The following is a 17,797-nucleotide window of genomic DNA, read 5'->3' on the forward strand; positions in this document are numbered from 1 at the left end:
TTCTTATTTTGTTAACATTTTTCACAGATTCTGCGAGGGGTGTGTAAACTTTTGAGCAAGACTGCATATGTAAATAAAGGCTTAAATTCAAGCTGTTCATCATATGAAGTGACTAAGTCTCTTCAGAAACTTCAAACAAAGCCACTCGGTTCATACGGATTAGTTTTAGTAACTATTTATGAACTTTTTGAAGCATTAAAGTGGTAGTTGCATGGATTGTCAATGGAGGGAAAGAAATCTCCCAGATTTCATTTAAATATCTTCATTTCCGTTTCGAAGATGAGCTAAAGTCTTACAGAGTGGTAAAAAGCAACTGTTTTCAAACCACTATAATGTCAATTGGTTTGTATAAAGGGGTAGCAAAACATGAGGCTAACCTTCTCTAAAGCATCATAGTCCATCTTAAAGGCCCAAAGTTGCAAGCGGGCGGACAGCTCGCTGATGGAAGACAGAATGAGGAGGAACTGCTCTGCACTGCCCAGCGGAGTGTCGGGGTTCGCCAGCTGGGCCTCCTGAATCTTCTGCGTCTCCTCCTCCGTAGGAATCATCGTCAGGATTTTCTATGAAAGAGCACGAGAACCGGCGGGGAGTGTTAGTATCACTGTCAGAAGCCATTGTATATGGGGACTCACCCCTAGAAAGGCATTCGCTCAATCAATCATCTGAGCGTTGATGAATAACAACACCTGCAAAGACTCGGCATTACGGAAAAATGTAGAAAATGATGACTATTTAATCTGCTAGGGGCAACCTCCTTCTGTTGTAGCTAAATAAAAATAATTTCTCCTAACCAAAACAAAATTTCTGATAAAATCTTGAGAAACATAAATTGTGGTTGTCAGTGAAAATATAATGCTCTCTGTAGAGACATAAAAAGGGTGGAGAGAAAAACTCGAATCCATTTTTCCCATGACGAAAGACAAAAAATTACAGATTTTATGAGAAAATAGGAGCTCTATTATTCACATGTTGATATTGAGACATTTACCTCAGATCTGTATCATGGGCTGCAACAGCCTAAATGAAGCATTTTGCTAACCTTTAATCTTTGAGATGAATTATATGACCGCTGCCAAAATTGCTTCAGTTTAGCAGGAAATCCACATAATATTTCCACTCGCCGGCCAAACCAACTTGCTAAACAGTTTTAAGGGTAGAATCTATTGGTTTTGTGGAAACCAAAAGTAAATGTATATGCTCTCAGGGCAGAGAGGTTGAGTTATTTTGGACACGAGCTTTGACTCCATGCTTTTTGTTTGCCAACTCGGCTACAGTCAGTATGTCTCTGTCTTGTTGAACACAGTTGTAGAGAGCCATGTATTTTGGTAAAAATATGCTTTCATGTAGCAGTCTGGGGATGATCATAAATGCCTGAATGATTGATGTAACGAGAGAGAGAAAGAGAAAGAGGGAGCGAGAGCGAACTGTAGAGGGGTTCAAGGAATATGTGACTCACGTGGACTCAAAACAAGGTTAGTATTAAGTACAGATGTGTTTTCTGCATGGTAACCTGTCTGGCATTCTCAGGATTAAAGTGTAGCCATGCATTGCACTAGCTTTATAACTGAAACGTATGTATTAAGTTTTATTGTAGCTTTTCGTAATAATTTCATCATGTCGAATTTGCTTCATTACTTGTGGTTGATTTGTCATAATTTGCAAAACGGAATGTGATTTGAAGCCAGTGCAGCATTACCTCTATGCCCTCTTTGCTCAAGGCGTACTCGTCGAAGTTGAGGATCGCCGTTTTGATGGTGCGAGGAGGCGGCAGGACCGTCAGGCCAATGTTGATGGCGTTGCTTCTCTTGGAATCCAGCACGATGATCTCCTGACGCTTCCCATCTGCTGCCGTTTTCTGAGATCAGATATATAAACAGATTAATAAATCAAAGTTTTTCACAGTGATCACACTGTTGATGGGTTAAAGGGGAGAAGGTTGGCTGGTTAGCTTCAGTAGACAAAATATAACTGTATTTTGCCGAAAATATATTTTCTAAAGCAACAGAGTGCTTCTATGACTATGAGATTTTTTTGCACTATTTGAAATTTTAAAACACACTTTTTATACTGTTTTATCACTTTTTACAGATTTTAGTCCCATAACTAGGCTGCTTCGCCCATTGCATAGCTAACCATACAGATACACATCTATTCCCCACACTAAATACGAAATAAGGATCCGTCAGCCTTACTCTCACGCTGGCCACTGGACTGAATAGGAAAGGCATTTCTTTAATGTGGATAATTACCTTAAAAATGGCTTCCTGAGATATGAATGCAAAAACACGGGATATGTTTAAAGTTTACTTGCAGAGAAGGCACGCAAACACCTGAGGGCTATTTTGGGACTTTGATGGAGAATATTTATGGAGAAGCAGAGCCATGATGGTACTGGTGTCTGCTGCCAAACAGGGGGAAAGGAGGGAAGAGGAGGAAAAAGGGAGGGAGAATTTGCCGAAAAATGAAAAACAGCTGGAAAAGGTTGCTCAGAGCATAGAGGAAACCCCATGCAGGCCACATTTCTGAAACACCATCTAAGAGCGAACAAGCCCAATAATATGATGGTTCTTCCTCATAAGAACACCAATTCGTCTCCAACATCATCTAAAAGCTGTGATGGTGAACATCAGTGTTCACTCTATATAGTCAGGGGTTTACACTCACTTAAAGGATTATTAGGAAGACCTGTCCAATTTTACATTAATGCAATTATCTAATCAACCAATCACATGGCAGTTGCTTCAATGCATTTAGGGGTGTGTTCCTGATCAAGACAATCTCCTGAACTCCAAACTGAATGTCAGAATGGGAAAGAAAGGAGATTTAAGCAATTTTGAGTGTGGCATGGTTGTTGTTGCCAGACGGGCCAGTCTGAGTATTTCACAATCTGCTCAGTTACTGGGATTTTCACATACAACCATTTCTAGGGTTTACAAAGAATGGTGTGAAAAGGGAAAAACATGCAGTATGCGGCAGTCCTGTGGGCAAAAAATGGCTTGTTGATGCTAGAGGTCAGAGGAGAATGGGCCGACTGATTCAAGCTGATAGAAGAGCAACTTTGACTGAAATATCCACTCGTTATAACTGAGGTTTGCAGTAAAGCATTCAAATTGGTTTCTTGAACATGACAATGAGTTCACTGTACTAAAATGGCCCCCACAGTCACCAGATCTCAACCCAATAGAGCATCTTTGGGATGTGGTGGAACGGGAGCTTCGTGCCCTGGATGTGCATCCCACAAATCTCCATCAACTGCAAGATGCTATCCTATCAATATAGGCCGACATTTCTAAAGAATGCTTTCAACACCTTGTTGAATCAATGTCACGTAGAATTAAGGCAGTTCTGAAGGCGAAAGGGGGTCAAACACAGTATTAGTATGGTGTTCCTAATAATCCTTTAGGTGAGTGTATCTCTGTACATTAAACTGGCATTGGCATGATGGTGCGGTTCCTGTTTTAGTGTACAGCACACACAATCTCAGAGATCCACATAACAGGTTGTATTGATTATGTAGAGAGTGTTTAATTTAAGCTCTGACTTGTGACTTGAGTTTGTTCTGAGAAACAGCAGATTTCATGGATCCTAGAAAGCACTTTGATGAAGCTTTTAGGCAAAAGGGAATCCATCACAGCCAATCAACCAACCTATTAGCATTTTGACCTACATTCTACAACTCTTTTAAACACATGCGATCACGTTGTAAGAAAGACTTGTGCGGGCCGCACACGGGCAACTGAAGGTGTCAGAATTCATCCCATGTGTTACAGAAGAAAGGCCCAGAAAAGATCAAAGTAACTTTCCTAGCAGCTATGGCTTGTGTTCACATGTGCTGACAAAAGCCAGGTAAAACCAAAGTAGAGCAATAAATTTTTTTATTTTTTTGTTCATAATTTGCTACCACAATATAGGCCGTTGTTTGCCAGCACTATAAAAAAATCAACTTACACCAGGCAAACTGTATTTTAAAGGGGTCATAACATGATAAATCAAATTTGCCTTAATCATTTGACATATAATAGGTCTTTGTACCATTAAAACATTCTGCAAGTTTCATAGCTCCTCATTATGAACAAAGCATTTTTTTAATCAAGTTCCAAAAACGACTCGTTTTGATATTTCTGGATCTGTAAAATAAAAAATAAAACATTTGCATATGACTGGCTCGGCATCCAGAGCAAGACATCAAGTTATACATTATTGTGTTTCTTTGTAGAAAAAATAAAAATAAAAATTGTGTTTCTTGACAGACTTGAGTCTGTCGACACAACAACTGGACAAATGGAAGAGCAGAAGAGCATTCACTTTGAAGCGTCCAGTTTAAATAGCTCTTTTTATTATATTTTTTTACTAACTCTACAAGCAGGGGCATGGGAATATATTTTAGGTTGGGGGTGCTGTGTGTGTGTGTGTGCGCTTATTTTTGTGACATCTGGACACAGATGTATATAATGACGTGAGTATGACATAGGTATTACAAGTAGAGGGTCACTTATGAGGACATTACCCATGTTTCATTTTTCAAAAGGCTTATAAATCATACAGAATGAGTTTTTTTGAGAAAATAAAAATACAGAATGTTTCCTGTGATGGGTAGGTTTAGGGATATGGGCAATGTAGGGGGATAGAAAATGCGGTTTGAACAGTATAAAAGCCATTACGCCTATGGAATGTCCCCACATTTCACAAAAACAAACGTCTGTGTGTGTGTGTGTGTGTGTGTGTGTGTGTGTGTGTGTGTGTGTGTGTGTGTGTGTGTGTACGTGTATGTGTGTGTGTTTTGTGGGGTGGGGGCAATGTTGAGTCTATAAAACACGTCAAAACTCCATGAAGCACAATATGCATACTAGTGAGAACGCTCAAATAAACAGCATACACAACAGGACACGTTTTTGACATTATTGATAATGCTTGTATTCGTAATCCAACGGACCACTCTACGGGACATAAATTAAGCCTTTAAGTAAAATCGTTATTAAGTTGTTTAAACTATCATACAATTAAAGAGCCTGCACAGCAACATGACATAAAAATGAACACACAAGAACCTGCCTACCTTGCACAACACCGAAGGTAGACAAATCCTTTCTACGCACGCTGCAATTCACAATATGACGTCACACTCGCGTATGTTTAAATAGCCCACTTAAAGTGTTTATTACAAATAAATTACTAAATGCTAAAAATGAATAAATGGAAATTAACAAAAATTTACATTGCATTTACAATCATATTAAAACAAGGGGTGCTGCCACTCCCCAGATTATAAGTAAACCTCAAGGAACATATTAAAATAAATATATATTACTGTTAAATATAAAAAAATACATGTCATGACCACTTTAAAGGTTGATTAAACTATCAAATGTAGAAAAAGGTGACACAAAGGTAAATAAATAAATAAAGTACATTTTTACGCCATTTTGTGTGAGTAACTTAAAATATTAAACAGCAAGAACATATTCAATTAGGTGGCGATGGTCCAACTGATGCTCAGTTTGATGTTTTTGGTCAAAGACATGAAGGTAACTTATGATGACGTAAATACTTGTTAGTAATAGACAGTTTAGCTTTATATAATGTTTTAGAATATATTTGTCAAATGTTTTGCTATTTTTCTTTGTTATATTGTTATATTATAAGTTATATTGGCCATTTTATAGAGAACGGTCAAGGACAAAAGGGAAGCGATTGAGGAGTCTATATTGGACTCGATCTTGGGTCGTCTCAGAGCAGATCAGAGCACTGCCCACAATTTTCATATTATTCATATTCATATTATGGAAATGTCATTTATTACCACTGAGAGTTATGTGAGGCAAAGCAAGTTTGAAACCATTTGAATGGCTGGTGCACCCCTACCCTGGTCTATAGAGGTAACTGGTTCCACATTCAGTGAAAGTTTAAGGGATTTTTTTAACCCATTTTTTATCCCCAAGTGAAGACCATAAGCATCACTAATTAAAATGATAGTGATGAGGATATAATTACTGTAATATTAAAGGGTTACTTCAGCGATTACCATATGGCTTTGTATCAGTAGAAACCCTGGAGTGTATTCAAATGATTGTGCTTTCCCCCATCATATTCCCCATGACAAGAGATTATTGCATTTTATTTCTGGAAAAATTCCTCCTATGATGCCAATTGATGATATTTGTATCATAGGAGGAATGTTTGGCCAAAGGCTAAAGACTACAGCCAGCAGAGGGAGCCATTTCCGCATGTTTTGAACCCGCGCATGGGGGATGGGAGATCAGAGCTCAGCTGGCAGCTACAGAAACTCATTTAAACGGAGCTATGGTGAGCAATGTAAGTCTTTTAACTTCTCAAATGAATTTCTATGAAAGTTAAGCTTGCAAAGGCATGAACTGAAACGCGCCAGACTGAACTCGCGTTGTGAATGTATGCCGCGAGTGTAGTTGCGATTACCTCAGCTCTCATCATAGAGCTCCTCAGCTCATTTTTCTCACTCCTGCAGTTAGTGCTCAGAGCTGTGATACTCGCGCGGTGACTCACTCGTTATATTGAACAGACACGTTAAGGTTTTAATTGTAGTGTCTTCTCCAACTCAGTCACAGTAATCAAGTAGGTGGCTTTGGGAATGGCCTCACAGGGCAGCGAAGCATTCTGGGAATTGTAGCCTTTCATCCCCATGAGACAAAAATACATTTTCTCTCTTTTCTCAGTCTAGAAGGCACCAAATTCAAAAATAATTTCACATTTCTACTACATTGATGACCCAGTTTAAATACAGATTCATCTTCCCAGCGCTGAAGTACCCCTTTAAGTAAACTAATAATCTTGAGGATTCAAGCAAACAACAACAACAACAACAAAAACCTAAAGAACAATATTTGGAAGAAACATCGAAATGGGGCCATTTCACAGTACCTTTGTAACTGGAAGCTCCTTGGATTTCGTCTCAAAGAGGTTTTCCAACTTGGCCGTGTCCAGTTTGACCGGATCCAGTTTGGACCACAGTGACTCCCTGCATCTCTTGTGGTTGTTGTACTCCCAGTCTATAGGTCTCACCTCATTCCAAAACAGCCGAATGGTCTTCTTCTTTTTCTGGAAGAGCGGGGGTTCTCCTCGACTAAGCTGTGGAGAGCCAAGATGTGGGGGAGGTATTGAAGCCAAAAAGGGTGGTGGAGGGGGCATCATCATACCAGGGATAGGTGGAGGCGGAGGGCATCCAAATAAAGGTGGTGGAGGTGGAAGGCAGGGAGGAGGAGGTGGTGGCGTGAGGTCACTTGGCCCGATCACATTACTGACATCCAAAATGTCCACATCATCCTCCTCTCCTAAGTCTGTGAAGTCCAGCTCTTTGATGCGAAGCTCCCGCGGCATGGCCATCAGCTGGTCCCATATGTGGTCTGACTCCTTTTTGGGAGGTGCTGGTGAAGGAGCCGGTGGAGGCTTTTCCTGTGCTTGCTGCTTTTCTTTCCCAGAATGCTCCACCTCATGAGGTGATACAAGTCCTTTCACCAAATCTCCAAATTTCTCAGCCACGGCCCTCACGCTACCCTGGTTGTCGAGATGCTCTACTTCCAGTTTCTTCATGTTATCCTCGCATGCCTGCCGACGCGCCTCCAGAGTGGAAATGCGATTAGCAAGGCTGGTCACAGAGGAGTCCTGATCCGAACACCCTTTCTCATTCTCATTCTCCTTTTCTTTCTCATCTTCCTCTCCCTTTTTGTTTTGGGCATAAAGCATGTCCAGCATGAAGTGTTTGCTGTTAAGAACATTGTTGCACTGGTCGTTGACGCCCGCTGTATTCATACAGTCTGTCCACTGTCCTAAGGATCAAATTGAGAGCTAGTTTCACCAACATGTACATTGTGCATGTCTACAAAGCATGTCTATTTTTATGTCATAGTCTGGCATTGATAAGAGGAAAACTTTGAGGGTCCAAACTGAGGTTCACTTACTTTACTTTACTTTACTTTACTTTACTTTACTTTACTTTACTTTACTTTACTTTACTTTACTTTACTTTACTTTACTTTACTTTAATTTACTTTACTTTACTTTACTTTACTTTACTTTACATGACTTGACTTTATATAGCCAATGACATGTAAACAAATATTTCTTGCTGACCATGAAACTGCTGTTTGCATTAAAAACAAAAATGTAAAATAATATAATTTATTTCATCAGCCATTGGGAGCATTCTACCAAAAATGTCTTGCTGACAATTAAACTAGCATTATTATTAAGAGCATATATATATATATATATATATATATATATATATATATATATATATAGTGGGTACGGAAAGTATTCAGACTCCCTTCAATTTTTCACTTTTTGTTATATTGCAGCCATTAGCTTAAATCGTTTAAGTTTATTTTTTTCTCATTAATGTACACACAGCACTCCATATTGACAGGAAAAAACTGAATTGTTGAAGATTTTTGCAGATTTATTAAAAAAAGAACTGAAATATCACATGGTTTTAAGTATTCAGACCCTTTGCTCAGTATTAAGCAGAAGCACCCTTTTGATCTAATACAGCCATGAGTCTTTTTGGGAAAGAAGTTTTTCACACCTGGATTTGGGGATCCTCTGCCATTCCTCCTTGCAGATCCTCTACAGTTCTGTCAGGTTAGATGGTAAATGTTGGTGGAAAGCCATTTTCAGGTGAGATGCTCAATTTTGTTTAAGTCAGGGCTCTAGCTGGGCCATTCAAGAACAGTCAAGGAGTTGTCATGAAGCCATTCCTTCATTATCTTAGCTGTGTGCTTAAGCTTGTTGTCTTGTTGGAAGATGAACCTTCAACCCAGTCTGAGGTCTTGAGCACTCTGGAGAAGTTTTTTGGATATCCCTGTACTTGGCTGCATTCATCTTGAACTTGATTGCAAACAGTTGTCCTGTCCTTGCAACTAAAAAACATCTCCACAGCACGATGCTGCCACCACCATGATTCACTGTTGGGACTGTATTGGACAGGTGATATTTTCTCCACACATACCACTTAGAATTAAGGCCAAAAAGTTCTATCTTGGTCTCAGCAGACCTGAGAATCTTATTTCTCACCATCTTGGAGTCCTTCAGGTGTATTTTAGCAAACTTTCATGTGTCTTGCACTTAGGAAAGGCTTCTGTCAGGCCACTCTGCCATAAAGCCCAGACTGGAGAAGGGCTGCAGTGATGGTTGACTTTCTACAACTTTCTCCTATCTCCGGACTGCATCTCTGGAGCTCAATCACAGTGATCTTTGGGTTCTTCTTTACCTCTCTCACCAGGGCTCTTCTCCCCTGATAGCTCAGTTTGGCCGAACGGTCAGCTCTAAGAAGGGTTCTGGTCATCTCAAATGTCTTCCATTTAAGGATTACGGAGGCCACTGTGCTCTTAGGAACCTTAAGTGCAGCAGAATTTTTTTTTTTTGTAACCGTAGCAAGACCTGTGCCTTGCCACAATTCTGTCTCTAAGCTCTTCAGGCAGTTCCTTTGACCTCACGATTCTCATTTGCTCTGGCATGTACTGTGAGCTGTAAGGTCTTATATAGACAGGTGTGTGGCTTTCCTAATCAAGTCCAATCAGTATAATCAAACACAGCTGGACTCAAATGAAGGTGTAGAACCATCTCAAGGATGATCAGAAGAAATGGACAGCATCTGAGTTAAATATATGAGTGTCACAGCAAAGGGTCTGAATACATAGGACCATGAAATATTTCAGTTTTTCTTTTTTAATAAATCTGCAAAAATGTCAATAATTCTGTGTTTTTCTGTCAATATCGGGTGCTCTGTGTACATTATTGTACCTTTTGGATTTTAGCAAATGGCTGCAATATAACAGAGTGAAAAATTTAAAGGGTCTTATTTTTTTAGTATCATTTGGTGCTTGGCAATCCAGTGCGAGTGAATACACCAGATGGCTGGTAACTTTATTATGAACTCCAACATAATATATAGTTTAAATCAAATTCTAATAACTCTGACTATCGCTGATGCAAGTGATGTGCATGCTTCAAATAAAATACATGCAAAGCGTCTTCTAAAATATCTGTTGCCATTCTTTCAACATTTACAACAATGGTTTACAATCAGAGGTATCTATAATGTTAAATATAGTTTAATGGTAGTAAAGAAATATTTCAAATTCATTTTGGACCCTGTGGGGAATGTTACACCATCTGTAGCACAGTATTAGAGTTGTGTAAATGAGGTTCTCACCTGAGTCTCTGTCGCTGACGTGTTTCTCCTCTCGCTCTTCTCTCTCCAGAGTGCTGCTGGCTGAGGAGATGCTGGAGGCAGAGCAGTTATCTTTCTCGTTCAGCTCCTCATTCTGTCTTTCCTTCTCACTTAGGATGACGTTTGATACATCCCTATCTAACATCTGCTCTCTCTCACTCTCCTCTGTACCCAGTTCATTAGTCTCTTCCTCAAAGCTTCCTTCTGGCTCTTCTTTCTTTTCATATTCCATTCCATTCACCACCATTTCCTCACACACTTCTGCCTCAGCATCCTCTGCTTTCTCCTCTGCCTCAGGTGTCTCTGGCTCAGAGTTTGTTTGAGACAGAGAGAGCGTGATGTCTGATGGATCCACGGGGCTCTGTTCCTCCTCTGGTTTGGAAGGCAACAACGGCGCAGACACTGAAACAGAGAGCGGCTCAGAGGAAGGTTGCACAACTGCTGCCTGCACCGGATGGCTTGTCTTGGACTCAGTTCCTGAGGAAAAAAAAAAGATTGGCTTAGCACCCATTTCAGATAAGAGGCCCAACTTCCACAGAACAAGGCCATTCTAAAATAAAACTTGTGATGATGAATCTTCCAAGTAATAAGAACACTAAACTGTCATGATACCAAAGGCCTAACAAATGATAATAACAACTTTTTCCTGATTAAAACACAGCATGACATCGCATGAAATATGTGGAAGTGTAACTTCTTGGTAGTCAAGTTGAGTGGTATTAGTGGGAGGAGCATTTTTTTTCTAGCGAGCATCTGATTGGATAAAAATCGGTATAGTGCAGACTGAGCCATCAATATTTTAGGTCCATTTCCCTGGAAGAGAAAGTAAAGATTTATTTGTAAAAATGTAGTTCACTGGCACATGGCATTTTTAAAATAAAATAATTAATGAGATTTAGACATAATAATGATAGTTACTTGAAATTTTTCTTTTTTTGAATCACTCTATCAAAAAAACAAACGAAGTTGTTAAGCTTATGATTCAGCATTCTGTGTTTTTGTCTAATTTTTAAGTAAAAATACAATTAATCTTAAAATATTTATTGTTTCCCACTTGTTTTACCCAGCCCTCACTAAATAACTTTATGATTTATGCATTAAAGAAGAAAGCCTCTTTACCAAAAGGGTTAAAAATATCACACTTCAGTTTACTTTTTTTTTTTTTTTAAACACAATTTTGCTTCTTAAGTAGATTTATGTTGTTTTAAAGATGTTTCGATATTTTTACTGGAAATCACAACAAAAAAAATCTGATTAAAGAAGTGATGCATACAATGCACGCACCCCTCATCCCTCTCCCAGTGTTACGGTAACCCACATAACATTACAACATTTACTCCTCCACATTTGGAAAAGTAAAATAAATACAGGAAATGTGATCCTGCAGGAGCATGAGGAATAACAAAACAAAATTCCTCACAACCTTACCATCAAAGGTTTTGTTAGGATACACAGTTAAAATATGAAAGCTCAATGACAGAGCTGTTTACTCCAAATGTCATTAGGCAAATACTGTATATTATATAGTATCCAATATACACCGATCATGCATAACATTATGACCACCTTTCTAATATTGTTTTGGTCCCACTTTTGCTGCCAAAACCGCCCTGACCCGTCGATGCATAGACTCCACTAGACCCCTGAAGGCCCCATACGCAACAAACTGCAAGGCACTGTGTATTCTGACACCGTTCTATCAGAAACAGAATTAACTTCTTGAGCAATTTGAGCTACAGTAGCTTGTCTGTTTGATCAGACCACACAGGCCAGCCTTCGCTTCGGCCGACCATGACCCTGTTGCCGGTTCACCACTGTTCCTTCCATGGACCACTTTTGATAGATACTGACCACCAAAACCAGGAACAGCCCACAAGAGCTGCAATTTTGGAGATGCTCTGACCAAGTCATCTTGCCATCCTTACGCTTGTCCATTTTTCCTGCTTCCAATACACACAGCAAAAATATTATTCTGAAGTATATTAGTCTTATTTTTCCAGTTCATCTACCCTGTCCTTTCAATTTATAGTCTCTGTTTGGAAGGAAGGAACCAGAGTCTCAGAATGGGAGGAGCTCAGACCTCTGAAACCACAGTCTGATCCATACAGCTATCCTTTTACACATGGCTGATTATGCTTTTACTCACTGACCAGTGTGTGACCAATGCTCTGGCCTTCAAAAACCACATGAATGCAATGTAACAAGAGTCTTACAGAATGGACAACCTCAAACCACCCCACTCAATTATCATGTCACGGCTGATGGATGTCTTACTTTCGTTCTGCTTTTGTAATATAATCAAATATCACCCTGTTATTCCAGTAAATATTCTGTCATACCACCACATTGGTAGAGATATTTTTTGTTGCTGCTCCTAAAGCAATCTAGGGTTAAGGCAGGTCCTGCATGGTTTAAACCTTTAACCTGATGGTTACAAACCCGTGTCTTTAACTACTAGGTTACAGCACTCTAAATGTTCATGGCAAATAATTACATTTAGGGCTGGAAAAAAGTATTCTTTTTTCAAACGCTTAATATATTCATTATTATTTTTAATTATGGAACAATCTTTCGACTATTATGATGATTAATCTATGATTAAAAAAAAATTGGAATAGTTGATTAATCCTTTGGTTAATCTACCAATACATAATAACCAATAGTTTATCAATAAATAATAACCGTAACTAATCTATATATGAATTTTATGAGTTTTATGCAGTGTAGGCCTAATTAAGAAAGGTAATTTCTATGGCTGCTTTCAAAATCACGTTTTGGGATTTACAGCAGCAGCTGCTTACAAATGTGAATCCTGATATGTTTTGTTCCGTCAGGAGATTAAAGTAGCTGCTTGAATATGTTCATTCCGCTATATGATCAAACAAGTCCAACCGTATACGAACTAACTAACTAACCAGAGCGGTAATAGCGACAGTGTCAAATAATGCTGGTGTCCTCAAAAATCAGAAGTTTTATCACAAACGTCAGGGAATAGTTAAACAATTGAGTCCAATCAAGGCGTGAGTTCACCAGTCTGATATTCTAAATAACCAACTACAGTACTAAATGTGTTGTAACCAACCGGTTGCAGAGAGTATATTTGAGCCGCGCGTCTCACAGCCTTGCAGCCACAGCAGCGCATGAAAAGCAGAATGCTGCATGAACGCATCCATATTACTCAAAAAATACATAGAAATAAATACATTTTGAGGTAAAAGAAGCCCCATTATGTGCAATTTCGGTTTTACAGAGCGTGCAGAGCACAATTTTATTTAGTCTCCATTTGAAAAATGTACACACTTTAGATCAGCGATTTTTGTACCTCCCCCTGTAGATGTCAGTTGTTGATGTTGATGAAATAAAAATAAGCAAATAAGCAGCTATTTAAAAGTGAGTACAGTTCACAAAAAATTGTAAGTCTGTCATCACTTACACTTATGCCCTTGCAAACCTATATAACTTCTGTACGTTTTTTTTTTTTGTTTGTTTTTTTGTGGTCCATATAACGGCAATGTTGTTTTGGGCAACAGTTGAAACATTCTTCAATCTTCGTTGTTCCCTTTTTTCTTAGTTCAATCTGTATACTTACTGGATTTCTCCATCACCTAAGGCATGCCATTGAGATGAATGGGAATGCTAACAGAAAAACTAAAATTTGATTAAGATTTTAAACTGAATTTGCCTCAAGCCATTCAGAAACTCCACAGAGACTGGGTGATTGACCAGGCTCCAGTCATTCAGCCCGTTCATACCAACTCCAGCCCCTCAGATTTAGATGTGGCTGCAAATGAAAGACTGACTGACCACTGACCCAATTTTGGTTAATATTTGAGGTCAATAAACCTCAAATAAATGTAGTTTTTCCTAATGGCTAACTGCCCCAGTGGCTTTACATTGTTTTCATTACAAAACATTTGTGTGGTAACCACTCGATTCCACACTTTGGAGGAAAAATTAGGACCAGATTTTTTTCCAGAAATGCCACTCTGTATTACTGTACACACAGAGGAATCTCACCTCGTGCTGGATGTGGGACGGAGCGTGTATCCTCCTGAGCCTGTACAGTCGAAGGGGTGGCAGAACGAGACAAGGAGCTGCTGGAGGTTCGTGAACTCAGGCTGAGAGTGATTTCTGTTCGCCCCCGTGTTGTCGGCCTCGGACGTTCCCTTTCATTTTCCTCTGCGGCAAGACGCTCCATTTGCTTATATCTGCACACACCATATAAAACACATGGAAAGTCACTAAAAATTACACAATGCTTTTCACAATGTTTTTTTATTCAAAAAAACAATAATATAAATCAGAAGGAATCAGAAGGCCAAATTCTGGTGTGACGAATAACGCTTTTCTGTCTGGCAATCCAATAGACAAGTCTTGGTTTGGCGTTTTTTAGGAGAAGGGTGCTTGTTTGACTGCATTGTGGTAAGTGTAAAGTTTGGTGGAGGGGGGTTATGGTGTGAGGTTGTTTTTCAGGGGTTGGGCTTGGCCCTTAGTTCCAGTGTAAGGAACCCTTAATGCTTCAGCCAGGGCCGGCGCAAGCTCAAATGCCGCTCTAGGCAGAGCACGATCGTGCCGCCCCACTCACAATTAGGTATCCTTAAGATGCATGTACATACAAATTAATATTTTCTTTATCTATAAAATTTAACTAAAATAAAAACGTGCAAGCATGTTTTCAGATTTTATTTTTCATTCTGCAACGTGAAAAAAGTACACAGTGCTACAGCTGCAATTTCTGTTTTATAATAGACAGTGTACAGAATAAAACTAAACATATGCACGCAACTTTTTAGCTCATTGGAGGTTTTGATTTCTTCTTGACTGATACACACAAACAGACATTCACATAATAGCCTACATTTCAGAAGCGTGCGCGTCGGGCTTTCGCAGCGGCAAAGGGCTTTGATTGCGTCCTCGAGTTTAACTTTTTCTACAAGTTCGTGCTCAATTGCAATTGTTGCTAGTCCATTGAGTCTGTCTTTTGTCATTGTACGTCGGACTCGGAGATCATTTTTAATCAGTTTAAGCTTTGAGAAACTGCGTTCTCCAGAGCTCACAGTGACGGGGAGAGTGAGAAGCACTCTCAATGCTATAAAAACATTTGGAAAAATCAACACAATCTCATGGTCATTCGTATAAATAGATACGCACTTTATGCGTATAATACGCCATAACCCTAATAATACGGTTCGTATGTATAATACGCCATAAAGTGCGTATCATATGCACGCGAAAAACCGCGTACCATATGCACCACAAGATTGCAAACTCGAGAGCGCATTATTGTAGCACGAAAGTACATTAATATAGTGCGCGAGCGCAAATCTCTCTCTGCTCGCGGAATGTAATGTGCGAGCGCGAATCTCCAGTTCTCCCTGAAGAACTCTGCGTGCGCTCTCAGATACGCTGCTCTTGTTAGAATTTTCTCCAGTAGGGGTTCAATCTTCAACTGGCTGGGAGGAGCCGCCACTGGGTGGTCATGTGACCTGTCAGTGGGTGGTGGGAGCTGCCAGTCTCATTCTGGGTGGTCACGTGATCTGCTGGTGGCTGCCAGTCTCAGCCGCTGCTGAGCTATGAGTATAACATGTTCTCTTTCACTCTCGCTGCATGGAAATACAATATTTTAATATCAAAAATATACTCTTAGGAATCTATTATTGTGAATGATAGACGTTTTAGACGGGTTTCTCAGTAATAAGGCAGTCAATTGAGCGTGATCATGACTGGGTGCTTAATGACGCTTGACTGGCCACGTCCAACCAGCCGCTGTCGAGTATAACGCGTTCTCTATCACTGAAACTATAATGAAATACATACTTTTATTATTGTGAATATAGTCTTAGGAATCCATTATTGTGAATGATAGACGTTTTAGACGGGTTTCTCACTAATAAGGCAGTCAAATGTGCGTGATCATGACTGGGTGCTGACGCTTGACTGGCCACGTCCAACCAGCCGCTGTCGAGTATAACGCGTTCTCTATCACTGAAACTACAATGAAAAACATACTTTTATGATTGTGAATATAATCTTAGGAATCCATTTTTTTGAATGATAGACGTTTTAGACGGTTTTCTCACTAATAAGGCAGCGGCTGAGACTGGCAGCCACCAGCCAGCCCAGCGGCAGATCACGTGACCACCCAGAATGAGACTGGCAGCTCCCACCACCCACTGACAGGTCACATGACCACCCAGTGGCGGCTCCTCCCAGCCAGTTGAAGATTGAACCCCTTCTCATTTTTTGTCTGGGCTCACTCAGAGAATATGCCTGCACTTAAAACGTGTCCAGTGCAATCGCGAATTCAGATTCCAAAAGGCAAAAATAATTAAAATCTGAACAAAATGCCCCCTAATAGATATAATATAAGCATATATAATGTAATAATAGATAAGGGGGCAAAATGCCCCAGTAAAATTATGATATATCTAACTGCATCAAACACAAATGCAACAGAATAAAACTAATTAAAAATACTGACTACTAAATTAATGAAATCCATTTTATTGGGAAAATGTTACTGCAATTTGTGAGTTACCTTTCACCTCAAAAGTTGGCATACATTTCTAAATAATCCACTGGCAGTGGCAGAACTAGACTTTTATACATGGGGTGGCCAAGGCTGCTTTGGGGGTCCAGAGACCATGAATATCATGTGTTATACTTATTTGTTTTCATTGTTTTGACCAATGTAACCTTAAATATGTAACAATAAATAAGCACCCACAACAGTAGATATCAGTGAAATTTCACAATTCTCAGCCTAATAATATAAATGTGAAACATTATTGAATACAAGTGAACAGTTGAAGCTGCAGGACACAGTGATTCAGGTACAGAAATTAAATAATCAAACATAATAACATTGCATAATCGTTTTAAGTGCAGGCATATTCTCTGAGTGAGCCCAGACAAACATTTCTAACAAGAGCAGCGTATCTGAGAGCGCACGCAGAGTTCTCGCGCGCGAGCAGGGAGATTCGCGCTCGCACATTACATTCCGCGTGCGAGCAGAGAGATTTGCGCTCTCGACATTTGACAGGGAAATAACGCCATACTTTTCCAGTCTTAAGCAATCCTGAAGAACTATTGTAGGCTGTTCTCCTATTTCTTTGAGAGATGCGATGTCATATAAAAATCCAAATAAGCGCCCATGGTCTCGAAGCAGCGGAAAGCGCTCTTCCACGGAACGGATAGCACAGTCGAGCGTATTTTGCACGCATATACTAATCGATGCTGCTCTAAGTGAGGTGGGGGCGCGATCGGGCGGGAATTTTTATTCTAAATTTAAAGTTAATTTAAATTCATACTAATGGAGTGGGAAAAAATGTTGTTGATATAAGTGCGATAATTGTAACCTACCTAGTGTAAAACTAACAAATAAATTTATAAAAAAAATTCTCTCTCTCGTCTTCTCTCTCTCTTGCCGCCCTGGCTGAGCTGCCGCCCTAGGCGGCTGCCTAGTTCGCCTATAGGCACGCGCCGGCCCTGGCTTCAGCATACCAAGACATTTTGGACAATTTCATGCTCCCAACTTTGTGGAAACAGTTTGGGGATGGCCAACTGTTCCAACATGACTGCGCACCAGTGCAC

General features: G+C 39.7%; 1 protein-coding gene across 3 annotated transcripts in view; it reads right to left on the reverse strand.

The window, feature by feature from the left end:
* The window catches only part of fhod3b (formin homology 2 domain containing 3b), a 276,415-nt gene that overhangs the window by 22,123 nt on the left and 236,495 nt on the right, over positions 1-17,797 (reverse strand). For all 3 annotated transcript variants that reach the window (XM_067449046.1, XM_067449048.1, XM_067449047.1), the window contains 5 exons: positions 14,222-14,412; positions 10,187-10,681; positions 6,895-7,799; positions 1,697-1,855; positions 378-560 (listed from right to left, as the gene is read on the reverse strand). In XM_067449046.1, coding sequence (XP_067305147.1) covers positions 378-560; positions 1,697-1,855; positions 6,895-7,799; positions 10,187-10,681; positions 14,222-14,412 — 1,933 coding nt within the window. The remainder of the gene's footprint in view (positions 1-377; positions 561-1,696; positions 1,856-6,894; positions 7,800-10,186; positions 10,682-14,221; positions 14,413-17,797) is intronic.

This window comes from Pseudorasbora parva, chromosome 7 (assembly GCF_024679245.1).
Source record: "Pseudorasbora parva isolate DD20220531a chromosome 7, ASM2467924v1, whole genome shotgun sequence".
Classification (NCBI taxonomy): Eukaryota; Metazoa; Chordata; class Actinopteri; order Cypriniformes; family Gobionidae; genus Pseudorasbora; species Pseudorasbora parva.